At 25.7% G+C, this 17,383-nt stretch overlaps 2 protein-coding genes across 2 annotated transcripts in view; both read left to right on the plus strand.

Moving 5' to 3' along the window:
• LOC100202449 (kinesin-like protein KIF16B) overlaps positions 1 to 17,383 on the plus strand; it is a 182,255-nt gene that overhangs the window by 31,065 nt on the left and 133,807 nt on the right. The window lies entirely within an intron of this gene.
• LOC100212435 (chromatin target of PRMT1 protein) lies at positions 5,485 to 15,869 on the plus strand. The gene is made up of 2 exons (XM_065805926.1): positions 5,485 to 5,559; positions 15,386 to 15,869. Exons 1-2 carry the CDS (start codon positions 5,501 to 5,503, stop codon positions 15,816 to 15,818), a joined length of 492 nt encoding a protein of 163 aa, XP_065661998.1. The 5' UTR covers positions 5,485 to 5,500; the 3' UTR covers positions 15,819 to 15,869.

Here is a 17,383-nt window from a genome sequence, read left to right on the forward strand (position 1 = left end):
CCAACATGATGTAACAGTGTGGAAAATTCGATTTGTTATTAGGTAATGAAGTTCGTTTTGTTGATACTGTTGTTGCTTTATGATAGGTATGTTAAATCCCGCGTTTTACGGAGCCGAATTTTGTGCTAAAAAACTGTTCCACGTTTTTAGAACTTTGCGTTTAGGCAGTATGGTAGGATGATATTTTGTAGCATTTTTTTTTTTCAGAATTTTATATTAACTTAGAAGTTTTTTTAAAAGTAGAATAGTTGAACTTTTTTAAAGAGTACTTTTTTATTATATTGACGAAAGTTAAAGTGTTATTTATTGATATCAAAAAGTGTGTTGTACTTCTTGTGCTTAGTAAATATTGAAGATATTATCTTTTTTTTTTCTATCCTATTCTTTTTTTTAAGTTTATACGTTTTCTATGCACATGCCAAATTTCAAGAATTTATTTTAACTAGCAGATACCCTATTTTTACCCTCACTTTTGGTACTTAAATTTTGTTTTTCCGACTTCTGTTTGGGGGAGAAGGGGGGGGGGTACTGAAGGATATCAAATATTCGTTTTTATAAGCCAATAATAATAATTATTAAAAAATTTATGTGATTTTTCTATAAAATGATTTTGTGATATAAATACTAATATTAAATTTATAAAGTATCAATGTCAAAATAATATTTATTATATATTAAATCAATAATACATGTTTTTTGCTCAGTCCAATCATACTGTTACATTTTTAAAAAGCTTTATATCATATAATAATATAATATATTGCTTTTTTACGTATTTAGAATATATCATATATTAGTAATATACTAATATTTGTCTAAAAATATATAGACATATATAATATATTTATAGTATACTAAATTTAATATACCATTTATAGTATATTATATTTATACTATATTATATACTTAATATATACTATATTATAGTATATATTAAATATATACTATAATATAATATATATATTTAATACATACTAAATCAATAATAATTATGAATGATATGATTCCGATAGAGCAATGACAGTCTTGCACAATAGCAGAATACTAAAACTTAAAAAAAAACATAGAAAGGCTATTACTATTTCTTACTGGACTAGAAAAGAAAATGATTCTGAAACTGTTGATTATTATATGAAAAAGTTCCAGCTGGTTGCTGACATAGTAGTTGATGTTTTCATTGAGTTGATGTTTTCCTAATGTGAATATATTGCCATTATTTTTTGATAATTATACATGCATTTTATTATTTTACTACATGATTTTACTATTTTTCGACTATATATATATATATATATATATATATATATATATATATATATATATATATATATATATATATATATATATATATATATATATATATATATATATATATATATATATATATATATATATATGTATATATGTAAATTATGTTAGTGTATTTTATAAATAGAGTGCTCAATGTTCTTAAAGAACAGAGCAATAATAAATTAGTAAAAAATACTTGTCTAACTTTTTCTTCACCTTGAAGCGTCACCCTTGCTGGATCATCAGGAAGAGTTCTCCTGATGATCCAGCAATGGTGAAACCTCAAGTTGAAGAAAAAGTTAGATAAGTGTTTTTTATTAATTTATATATATATATATATATATATATATATATATATATATATATATATATATATATATATATATATATATATATATATATATATATATATATATATATATATATATATATATGTAGTATGCAGCAAGTAGTGGAACTTGCAAAAAAAATGTACAGCGAGAAGTCAAACTTGCAAAAAAAATGTACAGCGAGTAGTGGAACTTGCAAATAAAGTTACAGCGAGTAGCGGAACTTGCAAAAAAAATGTACAGTGAGTAGTGGAACTTGCAAAGATATGTACACGGAGTTGTGGAACTTGCAAAAAAATTTACAGCAACTCGTGGAACTAGCACAAAAAAAATTACTACGAGTAGTGGAACTTGTAAAAATATAAAGTGAGTAGTGGAACTTTTTTTTGATAGATGGGTCTAGCTTACATTCACGTCGTGTTTATTGTTAACAATGATTATTATATAGTTTCATCAATGGAGTTTAATATCTTAATCATTAACTAAAAGTTATCTTAATCATTAACTAAAAGATGTAAACTAATTAAAATAATATTATAAAACATTTTTTGTTTTTAAAAATTTTTTTAGGTCAGAGGGGGAACCATCTATAACTAAGTGTTATGTGATGTATTTTGAATTTTGGTAAAAGATGTTTTTATATTAAAGTTTATTATTTTAATTACATTTAAATATTTTTTCGAATCTCATTAAAAATATAATTTTTTTTTAGGTTGTAAAAGAGGGGGGAGGCGATGATACGCCCCTTCCCCATCTACACCCCTTGAAACAAAGGGTGCGCTGCTAGTGATGTTGTGAAGTAGTAAAATATAATTTTTGATTTGATACTAGATTTCTTTTTAATTATAATTAAAGATAAGTATTTATTAAAAAAAAGAGCCATTTTTGACAATAGGGTGTTTGAAACCATCACCCTTACATCCACCCAAAGACAATGATAAAACTTCTATATTTGACTGTGGTCGGATAGCTAATTAAAAAACATCTTGTATATAAAAATTTATATTTTCATTAAAAAAAAACACTTTTTTACAAATATTGTTAGTCTTTATTGCCGGTATTGATGGTGGTTTTGTGCCCCCTCTTGCCCCCGGATGGGCCCGTAATCTAGAAACCTTTATAAATTTGTAGATAACTCTTGTATCCATCTTTTGATACCAAGATGTAAACTTTTGGATAAGAATTGATTAAGTTATAATAGTTTTAGTTAATAAAAACTTTATTTTGACCACAGTTTCTTCAACAAATCCTAATATCAAAAAATCGGTACTTAAAACGTCATAACTTTTTGTAGGGTTGTTCGATTTTGAAAATTTTTTCACTTTTGGAATAATGAAATAAAGCTCTTTTTAATGTTATATAACAACCTAGAACTTGATGAATTTAAAATTTTCATGTAACATACCTATTTATGATTTAATAATGTAAGTTTATTTGATGAAGCTGAAGCATTTAAATTACTTGTTGAAGGTATGTTATTAACAAGACTATTTTCCGAGTCAATGTTGGGTTCAGGAGCTTTAAAAAAACTTTTGCCATGAAAACGTCGTTTTTTGAAAATTCTTGATCCTCCTGCCTTTCGTCTTTTTCCAGCATCAAGTTTTTTATTTTCCATATTTATTATTTTTTTCTAAATTTGAATAATAATCATAATCATCTAACTGAATACACAAGTAGGACTTCTAGCACGAATCAAATAAATTATAGTAAGTTAAGAACTATAATAATATATAAATACAAAATATATCTGCCAGCAGCGAAAGCATGCTTCTATTAAATCTTTTATTATTTATTTATTATTGTTTTTATTTTATTTTGCCGTTTAACAAATTTGACAGTTTCCATAAATTTACAATTAAGTTAATGGCCGGAGCAAGAAGAAGGCATAATTTGCCTTATCGCCAAGCACCGTGTTACAATTTATAATTTTTACAAAGTTGCTTCAAGAATATATAACATAAAAGAAAAATTAAATGAATGTTTACAAAAGATATATAATAAATAAAGTAAAATATCGTTTAATACATAATATCATAAATAGATTGAGTAAAAGTAAGAGTTAATATATAAAACTTTATATATATTTTAAGTAAAATATATAAAAGGTAAAGTAAAATATCGTAACTAGATTAGGTAAAAGTAAAAGTGAATATATAATAACTTTATATATATAAATACGCACAAAAAATAAAATCTTTTCGAATATATTTCGAGTTATACTTTTGGTTATACTTTAAAACTACATGTGGATGTCCTGGATTACTTTTAGATGCTTACCAATAATTAAAACAAGTTCAGGTAGGCTTCGTTTTTTAAATTTTTTTAAAGATCCGATTTTAATTTTTTTTTTTTTGAATTCGCAAAATTTATGCAATTTTTATAAAAAAAAATTATACCACCTATATCTAATGATAAATACATATAAGTTGTAAATATTTTTTTGAAAAACAAATATCACCATCATTTTCTACGTATATGATATTGGATAAAACAGTACAATTTGAAATTTTGAAAATTTTCATATTTTAAGCTAGACTTAATTTTGTAAACTACACCAACAATTTTTATAACTTCTGCTAGATAAAGTATTTCTTTCCGGCCTACTTGATAATTAGAAAATTTCCAGAAACTTTTTTACTTTCATTATCAAGTATATTTACTCAAAAATCAATTTCATCAGAACTTTTATTATTTAAACACGTGTCAAACTGACTAAAAATTATCTGTTTTGCCATTTTATTTTTATTTTTCTTGAAGAGGACTTTTTACATTTTTGGTTATTAGATTTTCATTCTAAAATAACTTTAATTTCAGATGTATCAGTTAAAATAAGCAAATTTTACTTTACGCTATTTTGTAGGGGACGTGGTAGCAACATCAGTTTATTCTTTGTCTAATAACATCTGTCCAACTACATTTTAGAATATAATGATGTATAACTACATCTGTCCAACAACATCTGTAAATACACTGAGGTATGATAACATCTGTCCAACAACATCTCATCAACAACAAAATCCAATTGTCACACCTTTTTTTAACACCTTTAATAACCTTAATAACACCTTTTTTTAACAAACAGGACATTCAAATTCAGATAATTATATTGTATATCTTATATAATATCTAATACTGTAGATGTGAATATCGGCAAGCCACCATACTTTTGAGGATGCATTTTGTATTATTATTTGAGTAATAAAACAAATTTTTTTTTGTCTTTTAATATTTTTAAGTTTTCACATTTTTAATCATTTTTTCTCAAAACTCAAACTTCGCGATTAATCGAGTTAATAATATCGAGTTAATAATTTAGCAACGCATTAAAAACATTTATTCGGAAGTAAGCCATATTGATTTCTGCCATTTTTTGTTGTTGTTGAAAAATTGGTTTTGATAGTTTATTTAAACTAAATATTTAATAAAAATACATTAAGGGAGATTTTGAATCTATTATTCTTTATTATACTTATATTACTAAGAGTATAAATCTATTATTTTTAAAATTATCTATTATACTTATGCAAGTGACTCCAATATACTTTAGCAAGAGTAAGGATTTATTTGTATTTATCTACATTAAGACATGTTTCAATGTATATGTCGACATATATTGATATATCGATATACATTGCCTTGTCATATAATTATATATAAATATTTCGATATATATTGATATAAAATATATGTCGAAATATTTTGAGACATTAAGAGTTGAATGTAAATAGTTTTTCAATGAGTAATAAAATTGTGTTGAGTAAAGTCTTGCATTTCTATAGATGTTTTATCTTATTTATAGACACAAATTATATTTCTTCTTTATTTGCGATAATTATGTTTTAATTTGTTAATTTGTTTTTTGTAGCAAAAAATCAAAAATAATGAATATTCCAGTCAAGGTTGTGCTTAAAAGTACTACAACTCAAACTCTAAGTGATAGGTATAAGTTTTAATTAGTAGTTATATATCCATACATACATACATACATGCATACATACATACATACATACATACATACATACATACATACATACATACATACATACATACATACATACATACATACATACATACATACGGCTCTTGCCCACACTCCCCTAAAATGGTTAAAGGGAGCAATTTACAGCCCTCACAAAATTATGATATTTTCTCTCAATAGTATAATTATCATTGTAAATAAAAAACACATAGTTATTTTTATGAAAAAAAATAAATTAGTTGCATAATAAATTGCAATGCTTTTTAACAGGCATGGTTGTTGTAAAGGGGAAAAAAAATAGAGCGCTGATTGAAATACAAATGCTTTTGATTAGATTAGATTAATTGATAAATAGAAGATTATAACATTCTAAATTATATTGATAAAATATAAAATTATTTAACTAATAAATTATAACATTATTATTTTTTTTTTGTCAAACAACTAGAGACTCTAGCAACTGAAACTCTAGGTAATGGTTTTTTTTTTGGAGCCTAAATTCTTTGTGTAGTCCTCTAAAGGGTTTATTTATGGTTACTTAGCCAAAACTAAGTGAGGAATACTTTAGAATTTTTTTGTTTTGTTTTTTAATATAGTTTTATAATTTTTATTTTGGGTTTTTTAACAAATTAAATGTATTTTTTTGTATTTTTAGCAATTTTTAATTTTTATTATATTATAATAATTTTAAGTTAAGTTTATTTGACAACATTTGTTCTAATACCATTTGTCTTGATTATTGATTGAGTTTTTTGTTTTTTTATTGAGCTTTTCCCCATGTCTTACATTTTGTTTGCTGATGTTCTTTGTATGCTCTCCGCCTTCCTATTTTCTCCTTTTCATATTTGGCTCTCTTATATCAAGTAAACCTTTTTAATTCGTATTTTGTTCGAATTTTTAATTCGTATATATCTAGAAGGGGTTCTGTTACTTCTTTCATTGTCTCTTTAGTTGGTTCTGTTTCTTTTGTTTTTTTATTTAGTTTCTCTTCCTGGGGTACACTTCCTGCTTCCTCCTGTCCAGTATATATTGCTCTTACATTGTATTCTTTTAGTTTTAATTGCCTTGGTATTGGAAGCTCTAGATTGTCTATAACTGCTACTTTTATTCCAAAATAATATGGCCTTTTAAATCTAGGTGTTTTTTTGAAAATGGGTCTAGTATGGATGTATTTTCCATATCCTAGTTCCTCTAATGCTTTTTCAATGGGAAAAAACTTTTTTTCAAGTGGTAGTCCTATCACAAATACTACAACTCGCTTACTTGTATTTCTCATAGGATAAAGTTGTAAAAGAGGTAATGTTTACCATTAATAATAAGCCCTTTCTCTTATAGAAAAAGTTTTGTTTTGTCTTACCATTTTTAATTAGTTGGAATCCCTATAATTCCTTATCAAGACCAGCATCCCTAATTGCTGATAGAATATAATCTTCTCCTATCTTTGTTTCTAGGGTACTCAAGAGAGTGTTTTTTAAGATGATATATTTTAGTGATGTGCCAGGTACCCGGTTCAGACCTAAGGACCCAGTAGTTCTGCTATTTTACCAGGTACCCAGAATCAGACCTTTTTTTTTTGCAGTACTCAGTGCCAGGTATCTTAAAAGAAATTTTTAAATAATGTCAAAATATTATTAAAAGGATTGCTTTTAGTTTAAACTTCAACCAATAAACTTTTTGATATAAGTCTAAGAGTGTTATTGAGTCAATAACCATGTCCTGTTTACTTAACATAGATGTGTCTCACTTAAATTATTTTTCAAAATATATTTTTGGAAAAAGGAAACTGATTTATACGGATATAAAATCAGTAAAGCAAAATGAAATATTAGAGAAAATGAAAGTAAAGAAAGGAAAAAAAAATTTGAATAGCTTCTTTTGTGTGAGAGAATTTTTCCACAAAAGAGTTTTTAGTAATAAACCTTGAATGAATGAGTTTGATATTTTGATCTAATTAACTTGTTTAAATACTGTTTTTGTTTACAATAACTAAACATTTACAATAATTTAAAGTAATCAACTGTTTACAATAAACATCAGTGGCGAATCCAAGAGTTTTTAGTGCGGAGGCGGGATATGTTAAAATATTTTTTTATTTTGCATCACCTTTGTGTAATTAAAAAAAAAAAGTCCTCCATTTCTAAGACATTTTAGGATTTTAGGACTTTGAGATTCAGGTAGTGGGGGGGGGGGGAGAGATGCATGTCCTCACCCCCTGGATCCATCACTGATAAACATGTAAGACTTCTTACATGTTTTTTGTTAACAATCGTTTAAAGATTTATTTAAAGATAATAATATATTTACTATGTAAATGTATACATCTAGAGATATATTTACTATATAAATATATATCGTAATCTTTTATTTTTCATAACATAACTTTTGATTAATTAGTGCATATTAGCAATTATTTAGCGATAAACTACAAAAAAAGTATATATTACAGGCCTTGTTTTAAAGCATTACCATAGAGCCATTTACGTATGCTTTAAGCGATTTTATGTAAGCCTTAAGCGATTTTACATAAGCAGTAAGCAATTTTGGTTAAGTGACTCTTTATCATTTTTTAACTTTTAAATTATACTATAAATTAAATAATTAAACTATAAGTGGTAAGATAAAAGAAGTAATTTATTTTAAAAAAAGTCACTTTAACTTTTGAATGACATTTATGTAAAATTATTTGTTGCAAAAGTTTGAATGACAATTATGTTTAATATAAGTGCTATTTAAATAATAAATTTAAACAATAAATTTTTTTATTCGTAAATATTTACTAATGAAAAAACTGAAATAAAATTGAAATTTTTTATTTTTATTTTTATTTTCTATTGTAATGATTGATTTTTTAAGCTTGAAGCAAAGACCATAAAAACATAATTTAATTCTGATAAAAAAATATATGATTTAATTTAAAACTGATTTAATAAAAATATATAATTTTATTCTGTTAAATAAAAAAATTGAAGTTAATGCTTGGGTTTAACTTAACTGTCAAATCTATTTAAAAATATTTATAAATATTGTTAAATATTTAAATTTTACTTGTTCTTAAAAAAAATCAGTTTATTTTTATTGCAATTGTTTTTTCAGTTTTCTTTTCTAAACTTTATTTATTTTACTCAAAATTAAATTTTAAATAAACAACTGCATCAAAAGTTTGCAAAATGTAAGTTAAACTTTTTTTTTATATAACACCAGTTAAATAGCATTGATCATTTTTTAATAAACAATATATACAACTATGTAATTTTGATAATAAAGTAATAAACTAATAAACTTTAAATAGATAAAGTAAATAAATTAATGTAATAAAAAATTGTTTGTAGTTGTAAAGCGCCAATTAAAAACTTAAGAAATAATCATTTTAAAAACTCAAAAGTTTAACATATTTTAATTCATTTATGCAAATGTCGAGAAAAGAAAGAAGTTTTTTAATACCAAAGATTTTTAAAAATGCAATATTAAATTTAATTATTTAATATTAAAAAAAGATAAAATAAAATAAACATCCCTTTATAGTAATAAAAAAGCTGTTAAATAACATTTAGCTTATTTTGCAGTATATAATATTATTGCAGTAGTTTAAAAAAGTTAATGTCTTTAAAAAATAAAAAAAATAAAGAGAATTTTATGACGTCAAATATCGCATTAAGCTAACGCATTAGGCATTTTTTATTTAAAACAAGGCCTGCATTATATATAATACCACAATTGTATAACAAAAATTAGTTACCCGGAACAGTGTTTTTAAAGTTGATAGAGTGAAGTTTAATTTTAAAGCTCTTGATGTTTTGGCATTAACGACACCAAACAGCAAGTAATTCCAAATATTAACAACCCTGAGGGAGTAAGAATATTTACGATAATTGAGTTTACACTTTAGTTTGAGTAATGTGAATATGTGACCTCTAGTTTATGGTGTTTCTGAAATGAACAGGTCATTTCAGAAACACCATAAGTCATTTTTGGAAAAAATGACTTGATGATGCACAGAATTATCTTATACGATAGTATATACATACATGCATGTATATACATGTCAGACCTTTTAGTCAACACTTTATAAGTCATTAACTGAAAGGTTTGAACAATTAAAATTTTTAAACAAACATGTTTCTACCCACAGATAACACAGTATCATGCTTGATTCATTTTTTTCTAAAAATGGCTTATGATGTTTCTGAAATGACCCATTCAAATATAGTTGTTTATTAAAAAGAAACTTGTATCAAGGTTTAGTGATAAGACTACTATTGTCTTTATTTGCCTAGGCCATGTAAATATTTATTTATATATTTATGTATTATAGCAATACTTAAACGGCAATATATATATATATATATATATATATTTATATACAGGCTTGGACAGGAATGGTGTGCGATTGAACGCTTTTGCTGACCACGCAAATAATTTTTTTTGTTTACAACTTGACCACGACTGTTTAGATGTTTTGATGATTTCAGAAATGCACTGAAAAAAAGAAATGCTAAGCTAAACAGTTTAGCCTACCATTTTTAAGTCTCCTTTTTTTTTAAGTCTGAAAACTATGAAAAAAATTTAAAAAAACTAAAAAGAAAATATAAAAGCTTTAAAATAAAACTCAAATTGGAGGCAAAATTTACTTTATGTTACATTTTTAATTGCAGTTGAATTAAATTACTTTAAAACAAATTTTTTGAAACGTTTTATTAAAGTTACATAAAACACTTTTACAAATTACTTCTAATGATTGTTTAGTAAATGAAAAATTTTTATTTAAATTGTTGTTTATTTAAAAAAGGAAATTAAATTATTGAAATAAAAAAAATATATTTTTTTTATTTCAATAAAAAATTTTAATATAATTGTATAAACATTTAAAAAAAAAGATTTTTTTTTTAATAATAATGTAGTCTTTTTAAAATATTAATTTTTAATCATTTCATTAGTAAGTCAAGTTTTAAAAAAAAAGCTTTTAAACAATTCTTTGTAAAAATAGAAACAAAAAAAATATAGAAATTAAATCGTTCCATTGCAACGGAAAGATTTTAATTAAACTTATTTATAATTTAAAGTATTTAAAAAAAGTAATCTTATGAAAGATTTTTAAAAAGACATCAAAAAATAGTTTCAAATGTTTAAATTTATTATAAAAAGTACATGGCTACTAAAAAAAATTTACATATTTAATTTACACAATATATATATATATATATATATATATATATATATATATATATATATATATATATATATATATATATATATAATATGTATATATATATATATATATATGTATGTATATATATATATATATATATATTAATATATGTATATATATATATATATTAATATATGTATATATATATATATACATATACATATATATATGTGTGTGTGTGTGTGTGTGTGTGTGTGTGTGTGTGTGTGTGTGTGTGTGTGTGTGTGTGTGTGTGTGTGTGTGTGTATAAATGTATATATACAGGGTGTTAGCCAAGAAAATATTTTATACCGCATTTTTGCGATATTGGGAATTTTTATCGTTATTGTTCCCCAAAATATTCAGAATTTTTATTGAAATTTTCCTTTTACCTCTAAAAAAAAAAGGTCATTGAATTTGGGGAATTTTAAACCCATTGGGAATTCTGCGTTACATTGGGCTAGCTAACACCCTGATATATATATGTATATATATATTCACACACACATTTTCCTGGTCACCTGCAGACCAAGAAAAAAAAGGAGAAATACTAAAAATAATTTTTTAGTATTTCTCTCAAGTGAAAATACTGAAGAAAAAAAGTTTTTACATCTGACTACTAAAATATGACAAATAAGAAACAGTTTAATTAAAAGTAAATTAATGAAGAAAAAAAAGTGAAACTTTATAAGCTGTTAAATGATATTGTTAAGTAACTTTAGTAACAAAGAGATATTGGTAAAGAAATATCTTTAAACACTACTTTAAATGGTCGTCATTTTTGTTGTAATCAATATATGTTTAGTGTTATTTCTTTTTGTCAATCTTAGCAAAGGTTTGATTACGCTGAGAAAAAAAGTTGAAAGCCATAATCGCAAAGAAACCATTTATAAAAACAAAAATATTCTATTATTCTCTCTCAATCTTCAATTAAACTTAGTTGAAAATTAAGTTGAATATTTAAAACATATTTTTATTGTACTCCATTATACTAAGGCATCATCCATAAATTATGCAACTCTAAATTTCACTAATGAACAAAAAAAAAAGATAAGAAGTTTTCCCTCGCATAGTTTTTAGTTTAATACAAATTAAAATAGCTCATTAAGTTTAATGAAAATCGCCGCATAAAAGAGCTTAAGATTACTTACTTTTTTAAAATAAGTTTAGCATTGTGTAATTTATGGTTGATCCCTTAGACTTTTTTTTTTTTTTTTAAAAAAAAAGAACTTCCACTTGTCCATTATTAAATGCATTCTATTGTTTTTTCACATGCATCTTAAGAATGTTTTTTATTATTTTATTTTGTTTTTTATTTTGTTTGAAAAAGTTAAAATAAATTTTTATTTTACTGATGAAAAACAAAAGAGATTCAGTGCTATTAACAATTCAACTGCCCATTCAGGTGATTTAAAATGTGACTATAACATTTAAAAAAAAGATACATTAGCATTTTGAATAAAAAGAAAATTTAATTTTAGAAGAACAACGTTTAAAAAAACAGTTCAGTTGTATCTTGAAATATTAAATTGCTTCTTTTTAATACATTTAGTAAAATTGCATAATGCATTGTAGTGTATTCATTATTAAATGAAGTGTATACTACTTTCAATGCTTTTTAAAAATTTATTTTAAATAAACAAAATAAATCTTTCTTTTTACTCAAACTTTCTTAAACTTTCTTTTGTAAGTAAAAAACTGTCTGGTTGTCCTGCCGGGCTACTGATGTGCATTTTTTATTAAATATCAGTCACCCTTTAAGAAAATGAGTCGTCCTGTGCCACCGGATGACTATGAGGGTTCACCCCTGACATGTAACAAAATATATTAAAAAATTGCCTTCTTAGATATATACTATAGTATATATCTAATTAGGCAATTTTTTATTATATTTTGTGCACTTTAAATAAACATAGCTGAATCTTTTAAGCGCCAAAATATATATTCCTAGTTTCTAGTTTCCCTCAACTAGGGGGATGCTAGGCATAGTTGTTAACAAGGCCAAAAATAGCAAGGCCAAGGCCACATGTTACAAGGCCAAGATCAAGCCAAAAGTTATAAGAGTAAAGACAAGGACAAGGACGCATGTTACAAGGCCAAGGTCAAGAAAATGAGTTTCAAGGCCAACGTTTACTCAAAAAATTTGAAGACCAAAGACTTAAATTTTTACCTTAAGTTGATAAAGTAATTGCGTTAAATAAAGAATGATTAATTGCATAATTATTTACGTAAAATAAAGAATGAAAACTTTTAATTCTTTAATTTTATGTTTTTTTTTTATGAAGGCCATGGCCAAAACAACCAAGGTCAAGGCCAAAAATTTCAAGTCCAAGGTCAAAAGTTTCAACGTCAACACCTTAATTTTTGGCTTTAGGCAAGGCCAAGGACTAACAACTCTGATACTAGGGGTATTATTTAAGGTTATTTTTTTGTTCCAGTTTTCAAATCATGCAGTGTTTACCTCAAAACAAAGTTTTTTTATTTAATTAATTGCAGGTTGGCACAAAATAAATAAACATTTTGACAAAATCAACTGTCAATTATCTAATGGTTAAAGACAATTTGTTTTTGCCAATTGAGACAAAAGTGTCTATTTTGGAGAGGAATAGTTCATTGATTTAAATGATCAACAAATCTCTCATCAGACTGGATTTCATCAAAGTTGTAAGACAAATCTATTATTTAAACAGAAAGGTAAGGCTATCAGTAAATCTGTAAAGACTTCCTGTTTTAATGGTTGTCATCAACTTCTCAGTCAACTTCGAAATCAAAATCTCCATGTCTTAATTACTTTAATAAATCAAAATGTTGCTTACAGAGTTATTTTTTTGTATGCTAAAAAAAATCTGTTGTTTGTGACAACAGAGTTTTCAATATTGTACAGATATGGAAACTTGCAACAAGAGGAAACACTCTTTCTATTAAAGTATATATAGCTGATGTTAAGTTCTACTTGTATAAGTTTTACGCTATCAAAAAGTTTAAAATTTGTAAAGTTTTATTTTTTATCTATGTTATCTATCTATGCAAGTAACTGAAGTGAGTTCCTTTAGGATATTGGAACTTTTTAATTCTGTTATATGTGTTAATATTGATGGACGTTAAGGATTTCTAAAGGTTGTCATGAACGTGCTTGACCCACCAGAATAAAATTTTCAACCAAGAAACCAGAAGTGCACTAGTGTCAACAAAATGATTGTACTATACGTAGTTCAAAATGTAGAGGAAAGTTATCACAATTTAAAAACACTTTTCCAATTACTTCAACTCAATCAATTGAATTTTCTCCACGCAGCAGCCTTTTTCAAAAAGGTTTGTATTTCGGAGTTTAAGATTTAAAAAAGAGTTGTAAACACAATTTAAAAAAAAAATCTTGACTGGAGTGTCTCTATGTGCCCCTTGTATGTATCCCTTTGCCGTAGAACGGCGAATAACACTAAAAAAAAATTTGCAATTTTTACAATTCAAAATATTTTGAATTAAATATAGATGTCGAGTGTTTTATGACTTCTTTTTGTATAAACAAAGTGATAATAGCTTTGAAAAAATTGGGAAGTCATTTGTGCAAAAACAAGTGACAGTTTGTATAGTTAAGTAATTAAGTCTTTTTAATTAGAAAGTTTGTCTTAGTATAACGTTTAGAATTTTATTGTGATATTATATGTAAAATTTTAAGTTTAATTACAATTTGAGATCAGAGGTTCTAACTAGTAATAAATAAATTTCTTTTCATCAAATTAAATAATAGAAATACAGATAAACACAAAGTTGTAAACTCATACGATCATACGAGACTAGTAAACAACCGGGACCATGCCCCGGCTAAAAATGAGACTTTTTGCAAGTCCTGCGGTTTCTAGCAGAGGCTAGAATAAATTTATAATTCTTTATATATTATAATTTTATACTTGCATTTACTATTTAATTCCGGCATATATTTATGGCAGTATTTAATAAATAGGGACAGATACAGTAAAAGGATGCAACTTGTTGAATAAGAAGCCAAGCAAGAATGAGTTTTGGTTTATTGTAATAGAGATTTTGTAATAGCTCGTTTGAGCATTGACCATGATTAGAGAAACAGCATAAAAGAGGAAGTCTAAAGCCTGCAGATAATGATGATGATGATGATGATGATGATGATGATATGATGATGATAATGGCAATGATGATGATGAATACAATAATGATGATCATGATAATAATGATAATGATGATGGCAATAATGGTGATGATGATAATGATAATGATGATGACAATTATGATGATGACAATTATGATGATGATCATGATCATGATCAAGTTGATCATAATGATGTTTATAAATGCATATATATACAAAATCAACCATATATTTTGAAAAAAAAGAAAGTAGGATGTATAAATGTTTATGCAGTCCCGGTCACAAACCCGACCTAGGCCCTGGCTATATTTTATCAGACCCGGCCCCGGTCAAATATCAACCCCGGTCGTTTACTATACGAGACCCATAAACACAAAAGTTTAGGCGATATAAATACACAAAAACATCCAAGTTTATATAAGTGTAAAATAATTTTTTTTTTAAATAAATTTTTAATTTAACATATTTTATAATTTTAGGTTTACAGAAATGCTTCGAAAAAAAGCTCCTTCCCCAATAAGAAAAGATACTAGCCAGTTTAGAGCTAGTGCTAAAAATAGGCGTCTTGCAGAGCAAATGTCACGAAGAACAGGTCTTCACGCCGTAATGGATCAAGTTCAACAAAGTGCAGATATAAAAAGTAGACTAGATAAATCAAAAATTAGATCGAATGTTAAAGATCGATTAGGTAAAGTTGTGCACAAAAAAGATATTAGAAATAGAATTGGTTTCAAACGTGGTTCTAATCTTGGTATCAATAAACAACGAAATAATTTTAAAAAAGGCGGTTCCAAAAATAGTGGTTTTCAATCTCGCCGTGGCAAAGGTGTTCGGAAAATGATTAATAACGCTCCTATCAATCGTAACAGTTTAGATGCCGATCTTAGTTCATATATGTCCAAAAGACAATAAATGTTTGTTTTACATTGTTTTTTTCTAAATAATTTATGACAACATATCTAATATTTATGTTTGATTAAGTATCAGAGTTACTATCTTAAAATTTTTGCTTAAAAAGTTACTGATTTTTTAATCAGTGTATATGTTCTGATTTCTGGTTTATAAATATAACTGCGATTTAGAAATATCAGCTTTATTCCTATTAGTCTAAGACCCTGTGGCCGCCAGACCTACGTTTTTTTATAAAGGCTGAAAATTTCTCAACGCATACTCCTAACACAAGTAGAAACGATTGCCAACTATGTACTTTAAATAACAGTGGCTTTGACTGGTAACAGGTACCAAAGGTATTTAAAGTACCGGCTAAACTACGTCAAATTATAAAACGTAATTTTTTTACAATTGTTTTCGTGGTAGAGTTTCACCATTCTAAGACAGTTATCATGGTGACAAACCCTAGCCAGACAAGCATATATGTTGGCAATATTGTTAGTTTTATATCTAAAAACGTTCTAGCAAAAACTAGTTCTCTAGCAAAACTTTCTAGTTACGTAACTTAACTGAAAGTAATTACTGTTTGATTGCGTCATTTAGTACTGGTTTCTAATATTTCTAATGACATTTAATAACAGTTAGAATCTTAGATAAAAATTGTAATAAAAAATGAAGTTAAAAAATGGTTTTGATAGCTACTTTGTTCAAAATAATAATAAAAAACCATTTTTTAACTTCATTTTTATTATAGTTTTTATCTCAAGCGCTAATAGAAACCAGTTATTTTTTAGACGCAATCAAACTAATTATTTTCAGAAACTAAGGTTTTCGTTAGAACGTTTTTAGATATAGAACTAACGATATTGCTAACATATGCTTGTCTGGCTAGGAGTTAGAACTGTAGAAAGTGTCTGGCTAATGACTAAACATCTTAGAATAGTAACTTGTTTTTTTTTCAACCTTTTTACTATAACGATATTACAGTTACAATTTTTCGAAGTTTAAGGGTGTTTGGTTGCCACCATGATAAGTGTCTGGGAATGGATGGCATGATTTCTAATACTACTAGGTAGAAAATTACGCTTTATAATTTGACGTAGTTTAGCCGGTATTTTAAAAACCTTTTGTACCTGTTACCAGACTACTAGGTAGAAAATTGTAAGAAAATTACGCTTTATAATTTGACGTAGTTTAGCCGGTATTTTAAAAACCTATTGTACCTGTTACCAAACAAAACCACCATGATCTGAAATACATAGATGACCATCGTTCCTACTTGTGTTGGAAACACACGCTGAGAAATTTTTAGCTTTTATAAAATAACGTAGGTCTGGCGGCCACGGGTTCTTGCTCTATATAACTTTAACATTGTAATTTAGAAAAGCAGTATTTTACATAAGGGTACCTACATTATTAAAAAAATCCGCGTGTGATTTAGGAGAGTTACCGTATATATAAATATACATAGGGTAACAAATATATTTAACTTTTAAAAATAAATATATTTAACTTTTAAATCTATTTGTTTTTTATATATTTAAAAGTTAGCAGTATGATAAAACCAAATTTTAGCCCAGCGCTGA

The sequence above is a fragment of the Hydra vulgaris genome, chromosome 09, assembly GCF_038396675.1.
Source record: "Hydra vulgaris chromosome 09, alternate assembly HydraT2T_AEP".
Classification (NCBI taxonomy): domain Eukaryota; kingdom Metazoa; phylum Cnidaria; class Hydrozoa; order Anthoathecata; family Hydridae; genus Hydra; species Hydra vulgaris.

Excerpts from the sequence above, each read along its gene's own strand:
- LOC100212435 (XM_065805926.1), top strand. The coding sequence starts at position 5,501 with ATGAATATTCCAGTCAAGGTTGTGCTTAAAAGTACTACAACTCAAACT. Across the intron at positions 5,560-15,385 it reads ACTCAAACTCTAAGTGATAG|GTTTACAGAAATGCTTCGAA; the intron begins GTATAAGTTTTA and ends TTATAATTTTAG.